The sequence below is a fragment of the Protopterus annectens genome, chromosome 2.part2 (assembly GCF_019279795.1).
Source record: "Protopterus annectens isolate FY-2018-M chromosome 2.part2, PAN1.0, whole genome shotgun sequence".
NCBI classification, from domain to species: domain Eukaryota; kingdom Metazoa; phylum Chordata; order Ceratodontiformes; family Protopteridae; genus Protopterus; species Protopterus annectens.
In genome coordinates this window covers 1,108,110,777-1,108,130,246 of record NC_056730.1, presented here as the reverse complement: position 1 = coordinate 1,108,130,246, position 19,470 = coordinate 1,108,110,777, and the positions used below count along the sequence as shown (strand labels likewise).

Here is a 19,470-nt window from a genome sequence, read left to right as displayed (position 1 = left end):
ATGTCTGACCCAGCTCTTTTAGAAATGCTACATCTAAAGAAATCCCAATCCCTACACACCACATGCTCCAGAGACCTCAACCTCATTATCACAGTCAACAGAATGTACTGGAGGGACAGAGACTGCCTATGCTATGGAATAGACTTCCCATACATGTCAAGCAGAGCCCCTCACTGACCCTCTTCAAGAGAAATCTCGATGATTCGATGGGAAATAGAAAATTCATCCTGAGGATAACTGCAGTGGCTCTATTCGACAGAGGCACTGGGAACTAAGGTCGGGTGACACAATGCCAGGGTAATCCTATGGCTAGGCTTGTAAAAGCCCCAGGCCCATTAGCTTAGTACACACCTATGAACCTATGAACAGTAACAATCATCTAGACCTAAGGTTTAAACTGGCGGGTGGCTAGCCCTGCCACCGTAGTTCATCCACACCACATACTCGCACACCTCTCTTATTGTCATATTTTTTTTTTTTGACAAGCATTACAGGTATTATTTGAGTGATAATTATGTGTTTTTTTGTATGGTTGTGAATTTGGGGCAGAGAAAGGACAACTTAAATTATCTTTACAGGGTCAGCAAGGAGGTAAGTGGATTGTAAAGTAGATGTAGTATGTGCAGCTATGTTTTAAATAATGAATGTGTGGGCAGAGCAAAAATTTGACATGAATTACAAGTAAGCTTCATTTCCATAATTTCTCATTTACTTATCTTTATAGTTAATTTGCTTATACTTATTTGTGGCCATCATGTGTTAATGTAAAATGGCCTGTGTAAATCAACTCCTAGCTAGGGTCAGTCGCAGACATCACAGATATCTGTAAAGAGTTTGTGCAAAGATTTTGAATAGCCTTTATTTGTGTAAACAAAATACAAAGTGGCTATCAAGTAAATAGGTTTTATATAATTATGTTTCATTACATTTCACTAGGAAAGAAAACGGCGAATGCTTTCTAGTAGCTGTGGTATCTAGATAATGTATATATATATATATATGTGTGTGTGTGTGTGTGTGTGTGTGTATATATATATATATATATATATATATATATATATATATATATATATATATATAATATATATATGTAATAGAAAGCAAGATTTCTTCACTTTCCTTTGCAGAAAAAAATCATATTATGCTAATTCTCCTTAACTCTGCTAATATGTGTTGTTATTTTCATTTGTTTTTGTTTTAGTGTGCTATTCAGAAAGTCTGCTCTGTAAAATATCTTTTTGTATCCCTGTGAAAGTTGTCACTATGTATTTGCATGTGGTTTCTCTTATCCCCCCAGCCATTACAGAATTTATTGGCAGTTGTACTGTAAGCAATGAATATGCCATCATCTGATTTTCTGTTCTGATTAAGCATGTCCTAACAATTTGCACTGCAGTTAAAAATGAAAAGAATGCTGCCTACATAACGCTCACTACATGGCTCCTGTTGTGAAGATAAAGCAAGTTGTTGCACAATATATATGGAGAGCATATTACTAGGGCTGCATTCCTAAATTGTTTGGCTGTTATGTTTTTTTTTTTTTTTAATTTGAACCCTGTTCTTTTTACAATGATACATCATGCACAGAAGAAATCAACTAGAACTGTATCTCTGTAGACAGCTTTATAGTTGTTTAAGGCCTTGTCAGAATATTCAAACCCTAGACTTTTACCTTACCACTCTAACTTTCTTTAAGAGCCATGCTAGTTTCGCAAAATGATGCACAGATAGGCAGAAACATTATTTATATAATATTCATCATCCTATGCTTTTATATAATATTCATCATCCTATGCTTTTGGAGTTCACTTCTGTTTTATAGCACATTAAGGACTATGATCTGTGCAGGGCCCTGCCTATTTTTTCTCACAACTGGTATGTAGTTCTTCAGAGTGGGTGTTAAATTTAGATTCTGTCATAGTAAAATGCTTTGATTTATCTAGTTACAAGATGAAATCAAATGACACTTCTGTCAAAGAAAAAAAGTAAATTGCTGGTATACATTCACTTCTTTTGTTTCTGGTTAACCTCCCCATGTATTTATGAGGTTGTGTGTATTTATGCAACTAAGTTGTACATGAGGATTTTAGTTGTTCCATACTGCTTTCATCAGTACAAATATTTTACTCATAGAAATGGAACAAATCAGATGACTGCTGTCATTTGTGTTTTATGTATAAGTTATTTTTATTCTTTGTGTTAATCAGTTAAGACCATGCTGGGAAAAATGCCTGTTTTCCAGAGTAACCTGGGCTCATTGGTGAGACTGTGAGATTTGCTCTGAATCCACCAGAATACAAGAGAAATATACTGAAGTTAAATTAGGGTCAATGGGATGCAATTAATTTTTTCAGACATTGCCTTAGTTTATGTCACATTGCCAGCCAGTGTTGCTAGACTGTTTCCTGCTGTCAATCAGTAAAAGTATAAATAAAAGCACATGGTCCAGCCTGGTACTTCAAGCTTTTGTAGCTGTCAGCACCAAGTGGTATGAAGGGGTGAGCATAACTGCTGGCTATACAATTTCCATGTCATTTAAGGCAGGGTGTGTTTCTGTGTAACATTAGGCAGCTGCTAAGCTCCTTAAATAAACATAGCTGCAGGTGCTTGCATTGATGAGGTTGTGTGCAGTGTTTGCAGACTGACACCTCTCATTATTCAAGAGATAACTTGTTTTGTAATGTGCACCTTTTCTTCCTTCTCTGCTCAGGTCAGAACTGGATCCACATGTCAGAGACTGTGTTCAAACATATATCCAGGAGTGGCTGGTAATAAGCAGAAAGTAAGTTTCATTGTTTGATTTCTGACATTCTCATAAATGCAACATTACTCATTTTCCCTGCTCAAATATTTTATAGAAAGTAAAGCTTTGTAGGCCTCTTGATAAGAAAATATGATTATTTAGCTGCTAAGAAAGGCTGGCCAAAATTTTGTGAATGGATTTATTTTTTGACATTATTGAGAGAAGACAGAGGTCATATATTATTTGTTTTAGACTAGTGACAGTAAGAGGGAAGAATGTGTCAGAAAATAAATGAAAGGAGTAGCAAAAGGGTAAGACCTTCATTCAGCTCCGTTTTCATTCCTGCAAAACAATTAATGGATCAACAACTGAATTAAATGTCAAACAGTAGAGATGAGGGGACCTTTTTAAGCTGACAATGGAAATTACCTTTGTCATTCATTTTTTTCCAAAGTGATTTTAAAGTCTACTAGATGGGAGGGAGCCAACTTGGAAAAATTCAAAGGGAATACACCACAGCAGATGAATAATATACCATGGAAAGAGAAAATGGCGTTATTTCCAGACTGAAACAACAGAGGGGATACTGAACCATTAAATAGGGATAATTGCCAAGTATTACTTGTGTTTTATTTATTCTTATCATCCTTTTTTATCAGTGCAGCCCCCGAAGACCATCTTCACTGCATGGTTGACTTCTGCTACTTTTACTTAGTAGTTACTTAGCCATGATTTTTATCGGACTGCTGTCTAGTAGTCGTTGGTGATGGTGACATGTTGACCAATGTCAGTGAACATCAGGTCCAAATATGGCATCAGTTGTGGGATGGTGTACTAAGCTATTAACATTTTCTGGATTTAGCCTGACACAGGGTGTGCATTGGCTCATTATATCTTGATTCTCCCCTCCAAACCTAAGCATACATCCTCTGCTTCTTGGAGATCTGTGGTCTTGGGGGTCTTTGTTCTTTGCTAGTGCTTCCTGAGGTGGTGATAGTAAGCTTGGCCCTTTCTTGGGTAGCAGAGTTGTTGCTCAGTGCATGCCCTTACCCTACTTCATCTAGTCCTTCAGTGATGTAGGTCCATTATTAAGCCTAGCTTAGTAGTACTATTAAGTGAACCAAGATAATTTTGTTTTATTTATTTTATTTGACATTTATTACCCTGGTTAGTCTGATTGGGCAAATTATCCCTTTTTCAGCAGACACCCGAGGAAAAAAGCTCCAAGAGAAACCAATGTACAATATACAAGCGACCATGCTGTATCTAAACTAAGTAAACATAGTACAAAGTTCCAAGATATCAGAGAAGGCATAGAAATAACAAAAATTAAGAATAAATGTACAATATATATATCATAATAAAGTACAATGAATTTTGTACATTAACTAAGATAGGAAAATATCTTGAGAGGACATAGGCAAGTGGAAGCAATAGGAAAAAAGCAGAGGATTACAGGCGTAAAATATACGCAGGGGGTTAAAGCCCATGTAAAAGGCAGGTGGCCAGACAATAGTTTGAGAAGGTAAAGAGCGAACAGAAAACTGTTAACATAATAACAGGAAGCCCAGAAGTTGTTAGCATGGTATAGAGAGGCTGCAAGAGAGAATTGGGAGAGATAGGAGGCTAAGTTGTAAGGAGGGAAAGATATGTTGAAATGGGTCGAAGAGGAAGAAAAAATATAGAAGGAAGGAAGTTATGTTAAGAAGGGATCATACATAGGTAGGACCATGATTTATAAAGGTATTCCTTCAGGGTTGTTTTTAAAGGAGTTAGGGTTAGTAATAGATCTGACACTTAAAGGCAATTTATTCCAGGCATTAACTATGGAGTAACTGTAGAGGAGTTTGCCTATATATTTTTTCAGCTTATAGACTTATAGTAGGTGACGTTGAGAGCTACAAAGAGGATGGTTAGTTGTGTATGTTTGGATTAGAGTAGAGAGGGAGGGGAAGAAGGGAGGTTCATGGAGGATAGAATGTGCCATAAGAAACTGGGGAAGTAGACGTTGGTGATGGAATTCCAGCCACTGTAGGCTTTGTAGAGCTATGCAGCGGTGGGTACAATAGGATTGGTAAGAGGCAAATCTTGCAATTTTATTTTAGATGAGTTTAAGCTTGGACAGAAGATTGGACTGGAGATAAGTGAGTATTGAGGCAGCATAGAGAAGTGTGGGAAGTAGGAAAGCTCATGCAAGATAGAGTCTTGAAGCATTTGTAAAGAATTTTTTATGTCCGTATAACAGGCCCAGCTTTTGATGTGTCTTTTTAATGCACTGTTGAGTGTGGATATCACACTTTAGTTGGTCATCAATAGGAATACCTAGAAGTTTAGTATGAGGTTCACTGGAGGTGGATATGTTGTTGAGGGAGGAGACAGTAAAGGTGGATTTCTGATGTTGTAGAGTTGTAGGGAGGAATTGAAGAAGTTTGGTTTTCTTTGGGTTAAGTAGTAGTTGTTTGGAAGTAAGCCAACTGCATGAAGGAACTCATGAGTGAGGGTATGGAGGTGAGAGATGTTATCAGAGCAAGAGATAATTGCAGAGTCATCAGGATATTGGACAGTGGTTGAGAGTGACTCGGTGTCAAGGGCATTGCATTCGATGTTAACATCACCTAAGATAATGATTTTATAAGAGATGGTTTACGAGATCCAAGAAAGAAAGAGTTCAAGGGTAGGGATATTGCTACCTGGGGAAATGTAAATGGAGGCAACTGCTAATTTTTTGTGATTGTTCAGTTGGCAATGAGAACTTCAGCTGGATGGAAGTCAGTGGTAATGATAGAGAGAGGTTGAAGAGTGAGCCTGTTAGAGCAGAGTATAGCAACATCTCCACCTTTCTTACGATGATCATGGTGGATGATATTATAACCTGGTGCGAGTGTTTCCATATCTGATATATGAGGTTTAAGCCAAGTTTCAGAGAGGCAGAGGATGTCTGGGGTGTGTATGGAGATCCAGGCATGGAATAAGGAGGTTTTGTTCATGATACTTTGAATGTTCATAGATAGAATAGATAGGCATTTGGGGGGTGAACTTGTGTAAGTCTGAAGATAAGAATGAGGGGTAGAGAAGTGGGGATGTGAGGGGAGACAGGAGCTAGGATTCAGACCAGGATTTGGATGAATGTCGCCTGACATAATATATCTAAGATGAGTAGTCTGAGATAACTAAAGAGATTTTGTTGGTGGCAGTTTTTTGATTTCATTTTGGGGTGGTATGTCGGCAGGAAGAATATCTTAATTTTGTATGTGGTAGTGTTAGTGTATGAAAATAGAGATGAGGCTGTAGGGAAGGTTTTGGTAGAGAGAGTGGACGGGGGACAAGCAGTAGTAGTTGAACAGGTTTTGGGTGGTAGGGTGTGTTTATAAGAGGTGGCAGTGTAGGTAAGGCAGAGGATGGAGGTGGAGAAGATAATAAGAAAGTGGCTAGTGAAGTATGATTTTGTAGCTAACATAGTGTAGTTAAAGGTGTTTGGAAATTGAGTAGGTTCTAGGGTTAATTAATAAAGACTAGAGCAGTGGGTTATGTGATATAGTGTTGAGCAGGAGAGGTTGTTAGAATGTATGGAGGAAATGCTTGATGATAGGAGGATGATGGAGGAAGTTGGGAGGAAAGGAGTGGAGTGGTCAAAGGGTATGGGGTATAAAATCAAATGAATGTGGGGGTGTGTGGGAATGGGGGTAGGGTAGACAAATGGATCAGGAAAAGCCACAGGTGGAAGGTGAGCAGTAAAAAATCAATCTGTTAATGTCCAAAATGCCTTTGTTTACAGGTAGACGCACAGAGAATTAGCTATTTGTGATAAGACCTCAGTGTTTGGGCTAGGTGAATTACCCTTTCTGTAGTAGAGTAGGATGCATGGAAGAGAATATGAATGAGGGAGCCGAGAGATCATCAGTATGGTTACCATTGCTGCTGATAGTGCAGATAAATAGGCTTTTGCTCACTGTATTATTGAAAGGAAGGTAACAATTATAGAAACTCCATGGAACGGAAGCAAAAAGAGGTTGTGAGTGAGAGAGCAGGCAGAAGAGAATATGGCTGCTGACCTAGGCTGCATGCTCTCCAGTAAGTAAGGTGGCAGTTTTAACCTACATACAGTTTCTTAGAGGTGGTTTCCTGTTAGAGTGAATGGATTTTCTTGGCGCTATAGGCAGTGGGTAGAAGCACAAAGGTTCTTGGTAGGAATTTCAGCAGAGAAAAGGTACAGAGTGAGAATTGCTTAGAAGTGGTTTCCTGTTACAGTGAATGGATTTTCTTAGCACTATAGGCAGTAAGAAGAAGCCACTGAGGTTCTCTGCAGGAATTTCAGCAGAGAAAAAGTACAGAGTGAGAGTTTCTTAGAGGTGGTTTCCTGTTAAAGTGAATGGATTTTCTTGGCACTGTAAGCAGTAGGTAGAAGCCGCATAGGTTCTTGGTAGGAATTTCAGCAGAGAAAAGACAGAGAGTGAGAGAAGAGACACAACATGCTGGGGATCGAGCAGTACGCAGAGTCAGTGAATTCATCCACATGTTATCCTATGCACATTACTTCAGGACCTTGACATTGAAAGCCGGAATATAAGGTTAAGGGTTGGTTGTCACTTTGGCATTAAATTATTACAGAGTGATATGACGGCTGTCAAGTACAGCAATTTACAGAATCTATCATGGTAGCTTTGAATAGCTGCATATACAGGGATTGGATTTGTTTTTCAACAGATTTGTCATGAAACTTCAGACAACAGAGATTACATTTTTCCCCTGGTCACCAAGAGAGCCTTAAAAAGCAAAGGGGGGCTACAAAATTGCTACAAACAAGAGTATTCAAATTCTTATTTAACATCACACTGAATTAAAGGACCCACCCCCCCAAAAATGAAGAAAAAATGTTTTCATCATGTCTTGATTTTTCTGCATTACAAAGATGCTTGCATCAGGCCTAGTTATTATTATTATTTTCTAATGTATTATACTCCCGTATGAACTAATGGTGAGCTGCTATCCTGCATAATTTCATTTCATAAAGCTTTTGTAAGCCTGGTGTAATCTTGTTGGGACACACATTGCACCGTGATAAGAGCTTTTACTGTAATAGGGCTCTAGTAACCACCAATGAAAACACTTTGATTACCTACCTTGTTCACTGCCTCTGTCTTTTGCAGTGGCATACTTTGATTTTTCTTAAGAGTTCATTTCTTACGCGGCATTTAAGTTAACATTTGAATATTAGGCTTGAAAAAAGTAGAGTATTAAGTGTTTTGTTTTGCTGCAAAATTTCTAAAGCCTCATTTTCTAACTGAGGTATAGATTGTCAGCTATGATTGTAACACAGAGATAAAAAAGATTGACTGCAGTCAGTACTGTAGCAAAAAACTTTTCATTGACACTGCAACTAGAATCAGTGAACTACCTAATTATGTTGTTTTCTTAAGGTCATAAATTTCAAGTTGAAGTTCAAGTTTGTTATGGTGCTTTTTCCCTAAGCACTTTTACAAACATTGCACATATAATTAGCAGTAATCCAATTTTAAGAAAGATGCAAAATGAATTATCATCTAGGAAGAGTTTCCTTTGTAGTTATGAGGCTTGCTGCCTATGCAGCCATTGAGGAGGCTACCTCAAATTCCCAGTTGCCCCCAAGCACTTTCTGAATAATTTACTTGCTCAAGGTCACACAGTAGTCAAATGAATGCTGAAGGAGTCAAACCCTGTGCCACATATATTACATTTGACAGTTTTAATCCTGTTTGCCAACTGCCAGACAAAATTAATCTGACTACTTAGTGTGAGAATAGAAACCACAGCCTTCTGAGCTTTCAGCACCAAAGGCCAGCTTGTTACCTGTTGCGTCAGTGGTAGTAATGCACTTCAATATGCAGTAATACACTTTAAGAGTAAATAACATATGTACAATAACATCATGAAATAAAGTAAACAAACAAAAATAAATGATAAGAAATAACAGTCTGGCAGTTTAATGCAGAGGTTTAAGACTATGGCTGATATATATCTTGCAGCAGTCATAGGTTTAATAATTTCCAGGGAATTCTTTTGCTTACTGTGTGCTCTTGAGCAAGTCACTTGACCTGAGAACCCCCAGGGTGAGCCTGAAATGAGTCCATGTGGATAAGTGATCAACCCCAGATAATAAACATTTATATTTTTTAATAATCCCAAAAACACAAGTCCAGTAAAAGAATGCCAGTACAAATAATGCAGTTAAAATCTAATTCTGTAAATATTAATGCCAATAGATCGTTATATTAAAAGGCATATACTGAACTACAGAGAGTAAAATGTCTGAAAATAAGAATCAGCTATGGCAACCAAATAAACTGCTGTTCATAGTTATGACAATAAAACAGTCATAACTAGAGTCCAACCTTACAGCTTCAAAGGGAAGCACTGCCCAACAGTAAATCCCTTAAGAGAGCTGTACATGGTGGCACAAAACACAGAGTCCCAAAAGCTGCACAGTCAGTTTGCTACTGGTGTTTCCACTAAAACAGAAATACCCACTGAACCAGGTATGCCCACTGGAACATGCATAGCTACTAGAACAGGTTATGATCCCAGCAAGCAGCCCTCTCATCAGAATTCAAGAAGCAACTGCAAGGCAGAAGGTCCAGATATTCGGGAGTCAAGTACATCTAGTAAACCCCCAGAACTAAAAGAGACTCCAGCAGCAACAATGTGACAAATGGTGGCTTCATAATAACAAAGATGAAAACATCCATGAAAGCTGAGTCTTCAGCATAGCTGCATTGGTACCACAGATAGTCAGCCTTCAAAAGTTTATAAATAGCATAATAAGAAGCTCAGATTGTTGAAAGACACACGATGAGACAAACAAAACAAAAGTCTGTCTGTAAGATTTGTCCTAGGCAGCTGTCCTCTTCTGTTATGGATGCTGACGTAAGATACCTCTCTTAGTCTATAGGATATCTCAGATGTTCTTACAACTTCCAGAAGGAAATAACTCAAGTTTTCTCCAAATGTCAAGTTGGTGTGTAGAGAAATGTTTCATGTAGAAACTGTGAGATTGTTAGTTAAATTGTTTTTTCTTTGTATGTGGCAGTCTTGCAATTGGATTAAAGTAAGGGAGAAGCAGTTTATGATGAGAAAAACTTGATTGTCATGTGATTAGGTCATGGTTACAAAGTGTAAAGACTTTTTATCTTCTATTTGTGAATGATTTCAGTTTGTATAGTTCATCATATGAGGAGCTGAAAGCACAACTGGAAGTGGTAAAACCTTCTCAGATGATATAAAAATGTAATTTGGTCTTGATAAATGTGCAAAAGCAACATTTAAAGTAGGAAAGCTGCAGCACCAAGCAAATAGTCTTGGACAGGAATGTGATATAAACTTGAGCAGAAGGGAGCGTGTAAATTATTTGGGAATTTATGAACAATTGACAATAAAGCATGATCAAATGTGAACAAAATTCAGTTAAGAATATTTTAGAAGAATAAAATTAATACTGAAAACAGTCCTGACATCTAGGAACAGAGTCCAAGCTATATACCAATTTGCTCTTCCTTTTCTAACTTACAGTTTTGGTGTGATTGACTGGCCCCAAAATGTATTTGATCATTTGGACAGCAAAACAAGAAAATGCTTTATGCTTATCAAATTTTACATAAAAATCAGTGTTTACCAAGATTATATACTCCTCGTTCTGAAGGAGGTCTGGGCCTCCTCAGAATTAACTACATGTATAGATCTACAACTGTAGGACTGCATACATATCTGCTGACCTCTTCAGATTCAAACATCTTGAAAGTTTTTATAAATGAAGAGAACAAATCTAAGATGACTTCTCCACTTAATTTAGCAGAAGTACATTGGTGTCAAGCAGGAATGGAAACCAAACTAGAAGGCCGCAACTAAATGTGCCAAAAAAAAAAGAAAGAATATAGGTTCATAGGTGTGTGCTAGGCTAATGTTCCTGGAGCCTTTACAAGCCTAGCCCATAGGATTATCCTGGCATCATGCCACCCAACCTTAGTTCCCAGTGCCTATGTCGAGTAGAGTCGCTGGAGTGATCTCGGGGTGAATTTTCTATTTCCCATCCATTCATCAAGATTTCTGTTGAAGAGGGCCAGTGAGGTGCTCTGTTTGACATGTATGGGAAGTCTGTTCCATAGCATGGGCAGTTTCTGGGTTATGAACCTGTCCCTCCGGCATGTTCTGTTGATTGTGGTAATGAGGTAGAGGTCTCTGGAGCATGTGGTGTGGTGGGATTGGGATTTCTTTAGATGTAGCATTTCTAACAGAGCTGGGTCAGACATGGCTTTGTAAGTCAAGCAGAGATTGCCTCTAAGTAGGCGATATGAGACAGAGAATAGTTGGAGTTTTTTTAAGTCTGTCCATATAGGACAAGTGTTTAATGTCTAGGATCCTCTTTGTGAGGTACTTTTTTAGCCTCTCCAGTTGTGAGGTACATGCCAAATGGGGCATTGTACTTGATGATTGGCCTAATGAGGGAAGAGTAGAGGGAGACAATGACCTCTTTCTTCCTTGATGCAAATCCCTTAGTAATGAAATGTGCTACATAGAAGGACTTTCTGACCACAGTGGCAATGTGGTGGTCAAAAGAGACATTGTTGTCAACCTGTGTTCCTGGATCTCTTATAACACCTTCTGTGTCCAGTGGACCACCATTGATGTGGTAATTCATGGGAACCGGGTTTTTCCCAAAGGGGATGACAACACATTTTTTGGCATTGAGCTTAAGGCCATGGTTCTAACACCAGTCGTTGGTCTCAGTGAGGCCTTTCTGTAGGATGTCAACATCACATGGGGAGTTAATAATAGCTCCCAACTTGCAATTGTCTACGAGCTTTGTCAGCCAGAGTCCTTTCATTTTGGCCTGGACTTCAGAGAAGTAGATCCCAAACAGGAGAGGACACAGGAACCCTGTGGAACTCCACTCTTGACTGGTCAGCAGTCTGCCTTGGAGTCAGCTACTTTCACACTGTGGGTTCTGTCTGGGAGCCAGTTTGCAACCCACCTAATGATATAAGGGTTGATGCCTAGCTTAGTGAGTTTTTCTATGATTCCTGAGTGGGAAATTGTATCAAAGGCCTTGGCCAGATCAAGGTAGGCTGTATGAACCACAAGGATCAGATGAGAAGGCACTATGGAATGATAAGTGTATAATTTTTGATTCTCTTATCTTGTTTAATGTGCCGATTCCAGAGGTTATACCTAAAACTCAAGTGCACATACTATGGTCAATCCTTGCAGTTGCAAGCAAAGTTATAAGAAAAAACTGGAAAAACAATTCCCTCACTCTTTTAATATTGAATTTATTTAGCCAAATCACTGTGTGATAAAGAAATTACTAGCATAAAGCTGAGAACAAAAAATTCAACACATAAATTAATTGCTTGGGAAAAGCTGCATTTTATTGCAGAAATGTTAGTTGATTTCCTGAATGTATATATAAATTAATTTTGTTATGGACCTTGTATATAGTTCTTTTTTTCCTGTTATGATTGTAAATATAATATTACTTTGTTTTATTCTTAATAAAATAAAAAACATGGTTGAAAAAAAAAGAAGGCAAGGCATAAATATAGCTCAAAGTACAGAAAGTTTCTGGAACAGCCTCATGTTGATTAGGATCTGACACAGAAATGATTAAGGAGAGGTAAATTTAAACCAAAAGACGAAAGGTTAATAATAGTGGCCCAGGATGGTGGACTACATACATGTTGGTTTACAAAGTCCATTGAACATGTGAGAGAAACAGACAAATGCAGATTCTGTAAAACAGAACTGGAAACAGTCTCACATCTTGTTAGGTGTGATACATTAATGGCAGAGGGCCTGTATACTGCAAGACATAATATTGTGGCAAGACTATTGCACTAGAGATTGTGGAAAATATTACAGTATTGCAGTAGTTGAGAAGCATTGGGAATGTGAGATCATTATACAGAATTATGAAGTTTATATCTTATAGGATCACCCATTACCAACAGTTCAAACAATGATGCGAAAACAGATATAGTAGTCCACTAAAAGGAGGCAAAAGTAGCAGTGATCGTTGATATTGCTACACCCAGTGATTATAGTGTCTAATGTACAGAGAGACACAAAGTAATAAAATACCAGGATTTGCAGGTAGAAATGAGGACAATATTAAAGAAGGAAACCCAGACAGTTCCAATAGCAGTAGGAGCAATGGGTCTCATAAAAAATAATTTATAGTCTCATTTAGATATGCTACCAGTACACGTAAGTCCATATGAATTGCAGGAGGAGCCAATTCTGGGCACATTGCAGGTGCTGTGATGAGTAGTTCTGGCTAACATCAAAGACTGAAACAATACTAATTTCATGAACTTTAATCATACTTTGACTTATGAATTGGGTCCATTCTCATCATGGTTTTAGAAACCCCAAAGACTTTTAGAAATTAAACTAACAAAAAAAATGTATCTGTACACACATACAAAAGAGAAAAGAATAACTGGAGAGTCAAAGAAGATGGCTGCACAGATAAGACAGAAAAGAGAGGTGATAGAAGAAAGGAAAGTAGGGCTGCCTACAGTAAGCAGGGTGTGTCAGAGGAGACTGGATAATGTCTGAAGAGAATTATACACTCAGGTGTGTAAGAGAGGGACATGCTATAGAGATGTGTCAGAGCAGTAAGTAAAGCTATGAGTACCCACATATGAGCACATGGATGAGAAGTAAAAGTGAAAAAGGATTTATAATTATGGTCCACCACTGTGAGAACTGTTGAGTCATGTGACATGCCCTTTAGAAGTATAGTCGTGTTCAAAATGTTTCTAAAGAAAGTGTTTAAATGAGATTTAAAGTCGGTTCTTGAGGAGTGACTGCCATAACTTGGAGGCCAGAACAGAGAAGTTATGAGTAGTGCAGTCTGACAGAAGGAGTTTGTAGGGATGGGCTACTTCTGGATTTGCTCCAGAGGTTATAGGTTGGAGTTACTGCAAATAATTTTGAGAAGACAGGGAGAAATATTCTTGTTATAGAATTTTGAAAAGAAGGGAACCAAGAAGAAGAAGACTGATTCTGTCTTGAATAGAAATCCTCTTAGCTTTAAATAGTTAAGCAGTGATGTTCATTCCAAGGAGAGTTTGCTATGAAATGGAAGATTTTATTAAAAAAGGGTTTAAAGGGTTGTTGAGTTTTTGCTACAGGCAGAGGCAAACAGGGGAAGTCTGTAATCAAGTTGTGCAAGAAGGATGTTCTTGCCTGTAACTTCTCTGGCAGAAGAAGATGGGTATTGGAAAATTTTACTGGCCCAGAAAAGGAGGTGGTTAATCTTTGCTCACAGCTTTTCAGTGTGTTTTGGAAAGTTTAGCGAGTGGTCTAGCCAAATATCCAAATACAAAAGAAAATGGCCAAGGAAACCTGTTCCACAAATCATAACCTGAACACTCTGCTGGTGAGAGTTTAAGACTAATAGTCATCAAACTGAAATGGATGGAGGTAACAGCTATGAGATACTACTAGACCTTACCTTAAGAGGATAAAAAACAGGTTTATAAGTTTCATTGTAGTGATTTTATTAAAGATAATTAGCACTTTTGTCCAGAAACAAACTTCAACAGAGCAAACAATCTAAATGTTGCACTGCTCCCATTATGGTGAGGCAGCAATGTGACGAGGCTCAAGTGGCATTCCTTTCAATATTTAAGACCTGTGTTTGACACAGGAGGTAGTGCTTGGAAGCAAAAGCTGAGGAGTGATCTTTAATAACTTTGCACCAAGCTGTCATAATACTTTGCCTGAACATAAAAAATAACTACAGAAAGCAATTACTGAGCCAAGCTTCAATAACAATTATAAGGTTTCTTTCTGAAAAGAGAACACACAGACATGTTCTTGTCTTTTTGCTGCATTATAATGGGTATGTGGCCCATCAGACTGAAACATACTAACAGTTGTACAGTAGCACAAAGTATTAGTGGCTAGTCAAGAAAATGTCAGCAGACAGATCAGTTTTCTCTTCTGCTCTATGCTGAGTAGTCTGGGAAAGTCTATTTTATTTTTGTGCAGATCCAGAGGACTTTCACATTTTTTCTTATGCTTGCAGATAGTTTTTCTCTTCTGCTTTTCTTTTTTGCTACTGATACATCATTTTATTTTTCATTTTTGCTATTATTTAATTATAACTAAACAGAGAACGGTGCCTGTTAAATGCATTTGCAGAAGAACAAGCATATAGATTACCTCAGTAACTGACGTGTGTATCAGTAGCTTTTAAATATCACGTTAGAAGTGGCTACATTAAAGTTTTAATACTTTTGCAGTGATACTTGTTCATGATGGTCACTTTAAGAGCTACTGTTACCAGAATTTTACAGAATGATAATTTTCTAATGCAATGCTTCTGCATTAATAACCCATAAATAATCAAGATGCAGTCTTCCCAATAAATGTGCAGTGCCATTCAGGAATATTTACTTAGTAAACTACTATTAATGTATCATACTTTAACGATTATCGTTTTTTTTTTACCATGAATCTCATTAAAACAAGACACGTTCATTCAATGAGTGGATCTTCTAAGTTTTCTGAATATTTAATTAAGTAAAATACTATCACAGAAAGGATTTCCTGCTTATATAAAAATAAAATGCTAACATTTTATCCTTGAAATTTTAAAGGTATCAGGGAGAGCTGAACAAGTCAGGACCACGACAAGATTTTTACAAGAGTCTGAAGAAGCAGACGTTTGAATCTGATGAGACCGCAGACGGGAATGGCACAAATTATCAGGTAAGGATCAAATTATCAGTTGTGGATGGTCTTGGAATATATAACATTACATCTTCAGATGGACCTATCTTCTGTTTTGTGATTCCAGCAAGTAAAAACTTGGTTGCCTAGTGTCAAAGTATCTATACCTGATTAATTTGTGAAATTGACTTGCATCCTGCCATGAAAAAACTAAAACTGTGAAATGAGTGAAGACTCGTGGCTTCTTTAAAGTGTTATTTTATTTTTACTTATATTATTTAAATTATATGTGTTTGACAGCTGTCGAAGTTCAGTAGATAAAATTACTTGTTCTGATGGGCAAAAGTAACAACTGACTGTACTGATTTTTAAAATTGAATGAGTTTGATTCAGATTAAGGTCTGAAAGATGTATCCTGTTTGCAATGCTTTGTCATAACACTGGACTATATCCAACTTCAGCAACTTTCATTAATTTATGAAACATTTTAAAACAATACTTTAACATTTTCTGAAACATGCCAACTTTCATACAATATTAGGAATTGAAGATAACATTTTCTAACGTCTGAAGTGACACAAGTTTGAAGCTAGATGTCTGGGCCCTCATTTGTTTGTACTTTGGATGTTGAATATTGTATATGTATATATATATATATATATATATATATATATATATATATATATATATATATATAAATATATATGTGTGTGTATATATCTGTGTGTATATATCTGTATATCTATATATATATATATATATATATATATATATATATATATATATGTGTGTGTGTGTGTGTGTGTGTGTAAATAAACAAACACACACACACACACACACACACACACACACACACACACACACACGGGCTTGCAAACATGGGCATCTTACCCTTCTCCTTATCCCAAACAGTGCCTCAATGGGAAAGCTTTAGCTTTTTGTTCAGGAAGTAATGCAGTTGTACCACGATGTTAATAATGGATTAATCATTCTTCTTTTTCTTCTTCTTTCGGCTTTTCCCGGTTAGGGGTCACCACAGCGGATCATCTGTCCACTCATGATTGGCAGAGGAGTTTTACAGTGTTGAGTTGCCAGCCCGGCACCCAGCCTTCCACAGAAGACACCCACATGCACACACTCGCACCTAGGGCCAATTTAGAGTGTCCAATCCACCTATTGCATGTTCGTAGGATGTGGGAGGAAACTGGAGCACCCGGAGAAAACCCACGCGACCATAGGGAGGACATGCAGACTCCGCACAGAAGGCACCCCAGCCGAGAATCGAACCGGAGAACCTCTTGCTGTGAGGCAGCAATGCTAACCGCTGCCACCGTGGCCGCCCAATAATGTATTAATCATATGAATCCTATATCTGTGAATGCTTTAGCACAGTTGGAGTTTAACAAAGGTAATTAACATAGTTGGTTTAGTTATACTGCCAACATTTCCTCTTGAAAAACATAATAGTCATCTTTGTACATTCAGTATGTAATGTATTCTTCCTCACTGATGTTAAGCTTATAGAATTAATCCCAAAACGATTAGTATATTGCAGTGCTGTGTGTAATTAAGTGCTTACACCTTCTCACCTTTAACGTTAAGTTATTTAGGATCAACATTATATTTACAGGGTATCCACACAAAATAGAATTATCTTAAACAGACATGCTGCTTTTTTTCCTTAATAACTTCATTATTAGAAGCAGCCATGCACCTATATAAAGTAACTTGTTCACATAACTAGTATAAATGTGTGTTGATATAATGTCGAACTGTATCATAACATGTCCATGCATACTGATTCTAAGTATGTAGATCGCTGTATGTATGGTACTTTCCATTTATGTAAGCCATCGTGCCATAAATCTCTCTTCGTCATGTCATATTGAAAGAGCTCAAAAAACAAGAACCAATTTCTGCATACAGAGTTCTACTTTAACTGAGAAGCAGAAAGATTTCAGTTGCCTTGTGATTTATTCCATAAGGTTTTATGTCTCCACTAGTATAAATGTAAATATATTATTTTTCTTTTGCCAGAATTCTGTCATTGTCATTGTTGTAAAAGGATTTTACAAACATGTATTTCTATGCTGCATTTTTTATTGCATTTACAAGACTGTTTCACTGGTCATAGTCTTAGGTTAACTAATATCCATTGTAATATGGCACATATGTGATGCTAGTCAGATGAATTCAGTTATTGTTGTGCTGTGTTATATATATGCTCAATATCTCTTCACATAATGTGAATGGAGTTGCAGTCTTACAAACAGGACCAAGCTATTCAAGAAAGTTTAAGTTATTTATTTATTTATTTATTTTACATTTGTTGAGCAGGAGTAGCCGGCTGAGCTATTGCCCTTTTTCAGTGGAGGCCTGGGGAGAAAAGCTCCAAAGATGTACAATGCAATAAAAATAGCAATGCAAATAAATACATTTCAATAAAATAGCAATAGAGAATTTTGGTAGTTAAAATACGCTAAAAAAAGTTAATTATATATCCTTATGAGAAATGTTTGTTGAACTGAGAAATATAAAACTAACTAGATAAGGATATTAGCTTTAAGGTAGGTCATCACAAAACTGTAGAAAAAAAGAGTGATTAGTTTTATGAAATTGTACTGATAAGTGAGGTCAGGTTGCAGACATATTTGCAGATGAATGCAGTTTGATGATTATTTTAAATATACAGTATCAATAAATGATTATAACTTTCAAATATATATTCACTACCAGGTTTCTGAGTTGCACATGCCCAGGTGCATAAAATGCTAGGCTTTAAAAGGGGGGAGGTAATACATCAGGTTGGCTTTAATTGTATATTAACAACGAAATATTCTATGGCAGTCACATTTACAAGAATATGAGCTACTGCCAAGATATTAATGAGATGGATAGTCACCTGAATCTCTTAACTCTCTGCTAACAAACTTGACCTTGGATCACTGTTTTTACCCATTATCAATGAACCTTTAGAGCAAATGTTGAGCATACAGGTACAATCTTAAAATTTCCTTTAGTTTCAGCAGAAATTTCTAAGTCAATCCCTGCTCCTCATATTTTGCAATCTTGTTTCTCATGGCACCAGATGACTTATGTCCAGTGTGGAAAAGTCTCTTGTTTAACAAAACTTTCTGGATTTTAACTCTGGATGATGAATCATTTAATATACATTCCTGGGAGTAACATTACCATCAATTGATGCATATTTGTATCTCTGTGTGAAGATGACATAACAGATCTGTGATCAAACCAGGTGTGGAAATAAGGTACATAAGGTTCCCCTTTGGAAAAAACAGAGTACCCGCAAACTACAACATAGGAGGTAATCCCCTGAAATCTGAAGAAGAAATAAGGGATCCTCGACCCAAGTAGATAGTCAGCTTTCCTTTGATAACCATGTTGCCAAAGTGGTTAGAAAATCCTTCTATGTGACCCATCTGATCACAAAAGGGTTTGCATCAAGATCTAAGGATGTAATGGTGCCCCTCTACTCTTCCCTCATCAGACCCATTATTGAGTACAATGCACCAATTGGAATGTACCTGGCTAGACATCTCCAGCAGCTGGAGAGACCACAAAGGTACCTAACCAAGAGGATTACTGGCCTCAAACAGTTGCCCTATGCAGCACGATTGAAAAAGCTAAGACTGTTCTCTGTTGCATACCGCTTTCTCAGAGGCGATCTCTGTCTAACGTACAGAGCCATGTCCAGCCCAGAATTGTTGAACATGCTCCATCTTAGCAAAACCAAATCTACTCGAGCTACATGCTCTAGGGATATAAACCTCAACACAACAATGAATAGAATATGCTGGAGGGATAGATTCCCTTCACAGAGACTTCCCTTACTATGGAACAGGGTCCCGATCTACATAAGACAGAGCCCCTCACTATCACTCTTCAAGAGGAACCTTGATGAGTGGATGAGTAACAGAAAGTTCACACCGAGGATCACACCAACAGCACTACTAGATAGGGGCCAAGGGTACTAGCTGCTAGTACAAGGGTCTAGG

At 37.5% G+C, this 19,470-nt stretch overlaps 1 protein-coding gene across 1 annotated transcript in view; it reads left to right on the top strand.

Annotated features, from left to right (window-relative positions):
* DOCK8 (dedicator of cytokinesis 8) overlaps positions 1 to 19,470 on the top strand; it is a 1,731,107-nt gene that overhangs the window by 489,081 nt on the left and 1,222,556 nt on the right. Inside the window, exons 4-5 of the mRNA XM_044064485.1 lie at positions 2,711 to 2,782; positions 15,382 to 15,493. Coding sequence (XP_043920420.1) covers positions 2,711 to 2,782; positions 15,382 to 15,493 — 184 coding nt within the window. The remainder of the gene's footprint in view (positions 1 to 2,710; positions 2,783 to 15,381; positions 15,494 to 19,470) is intronic.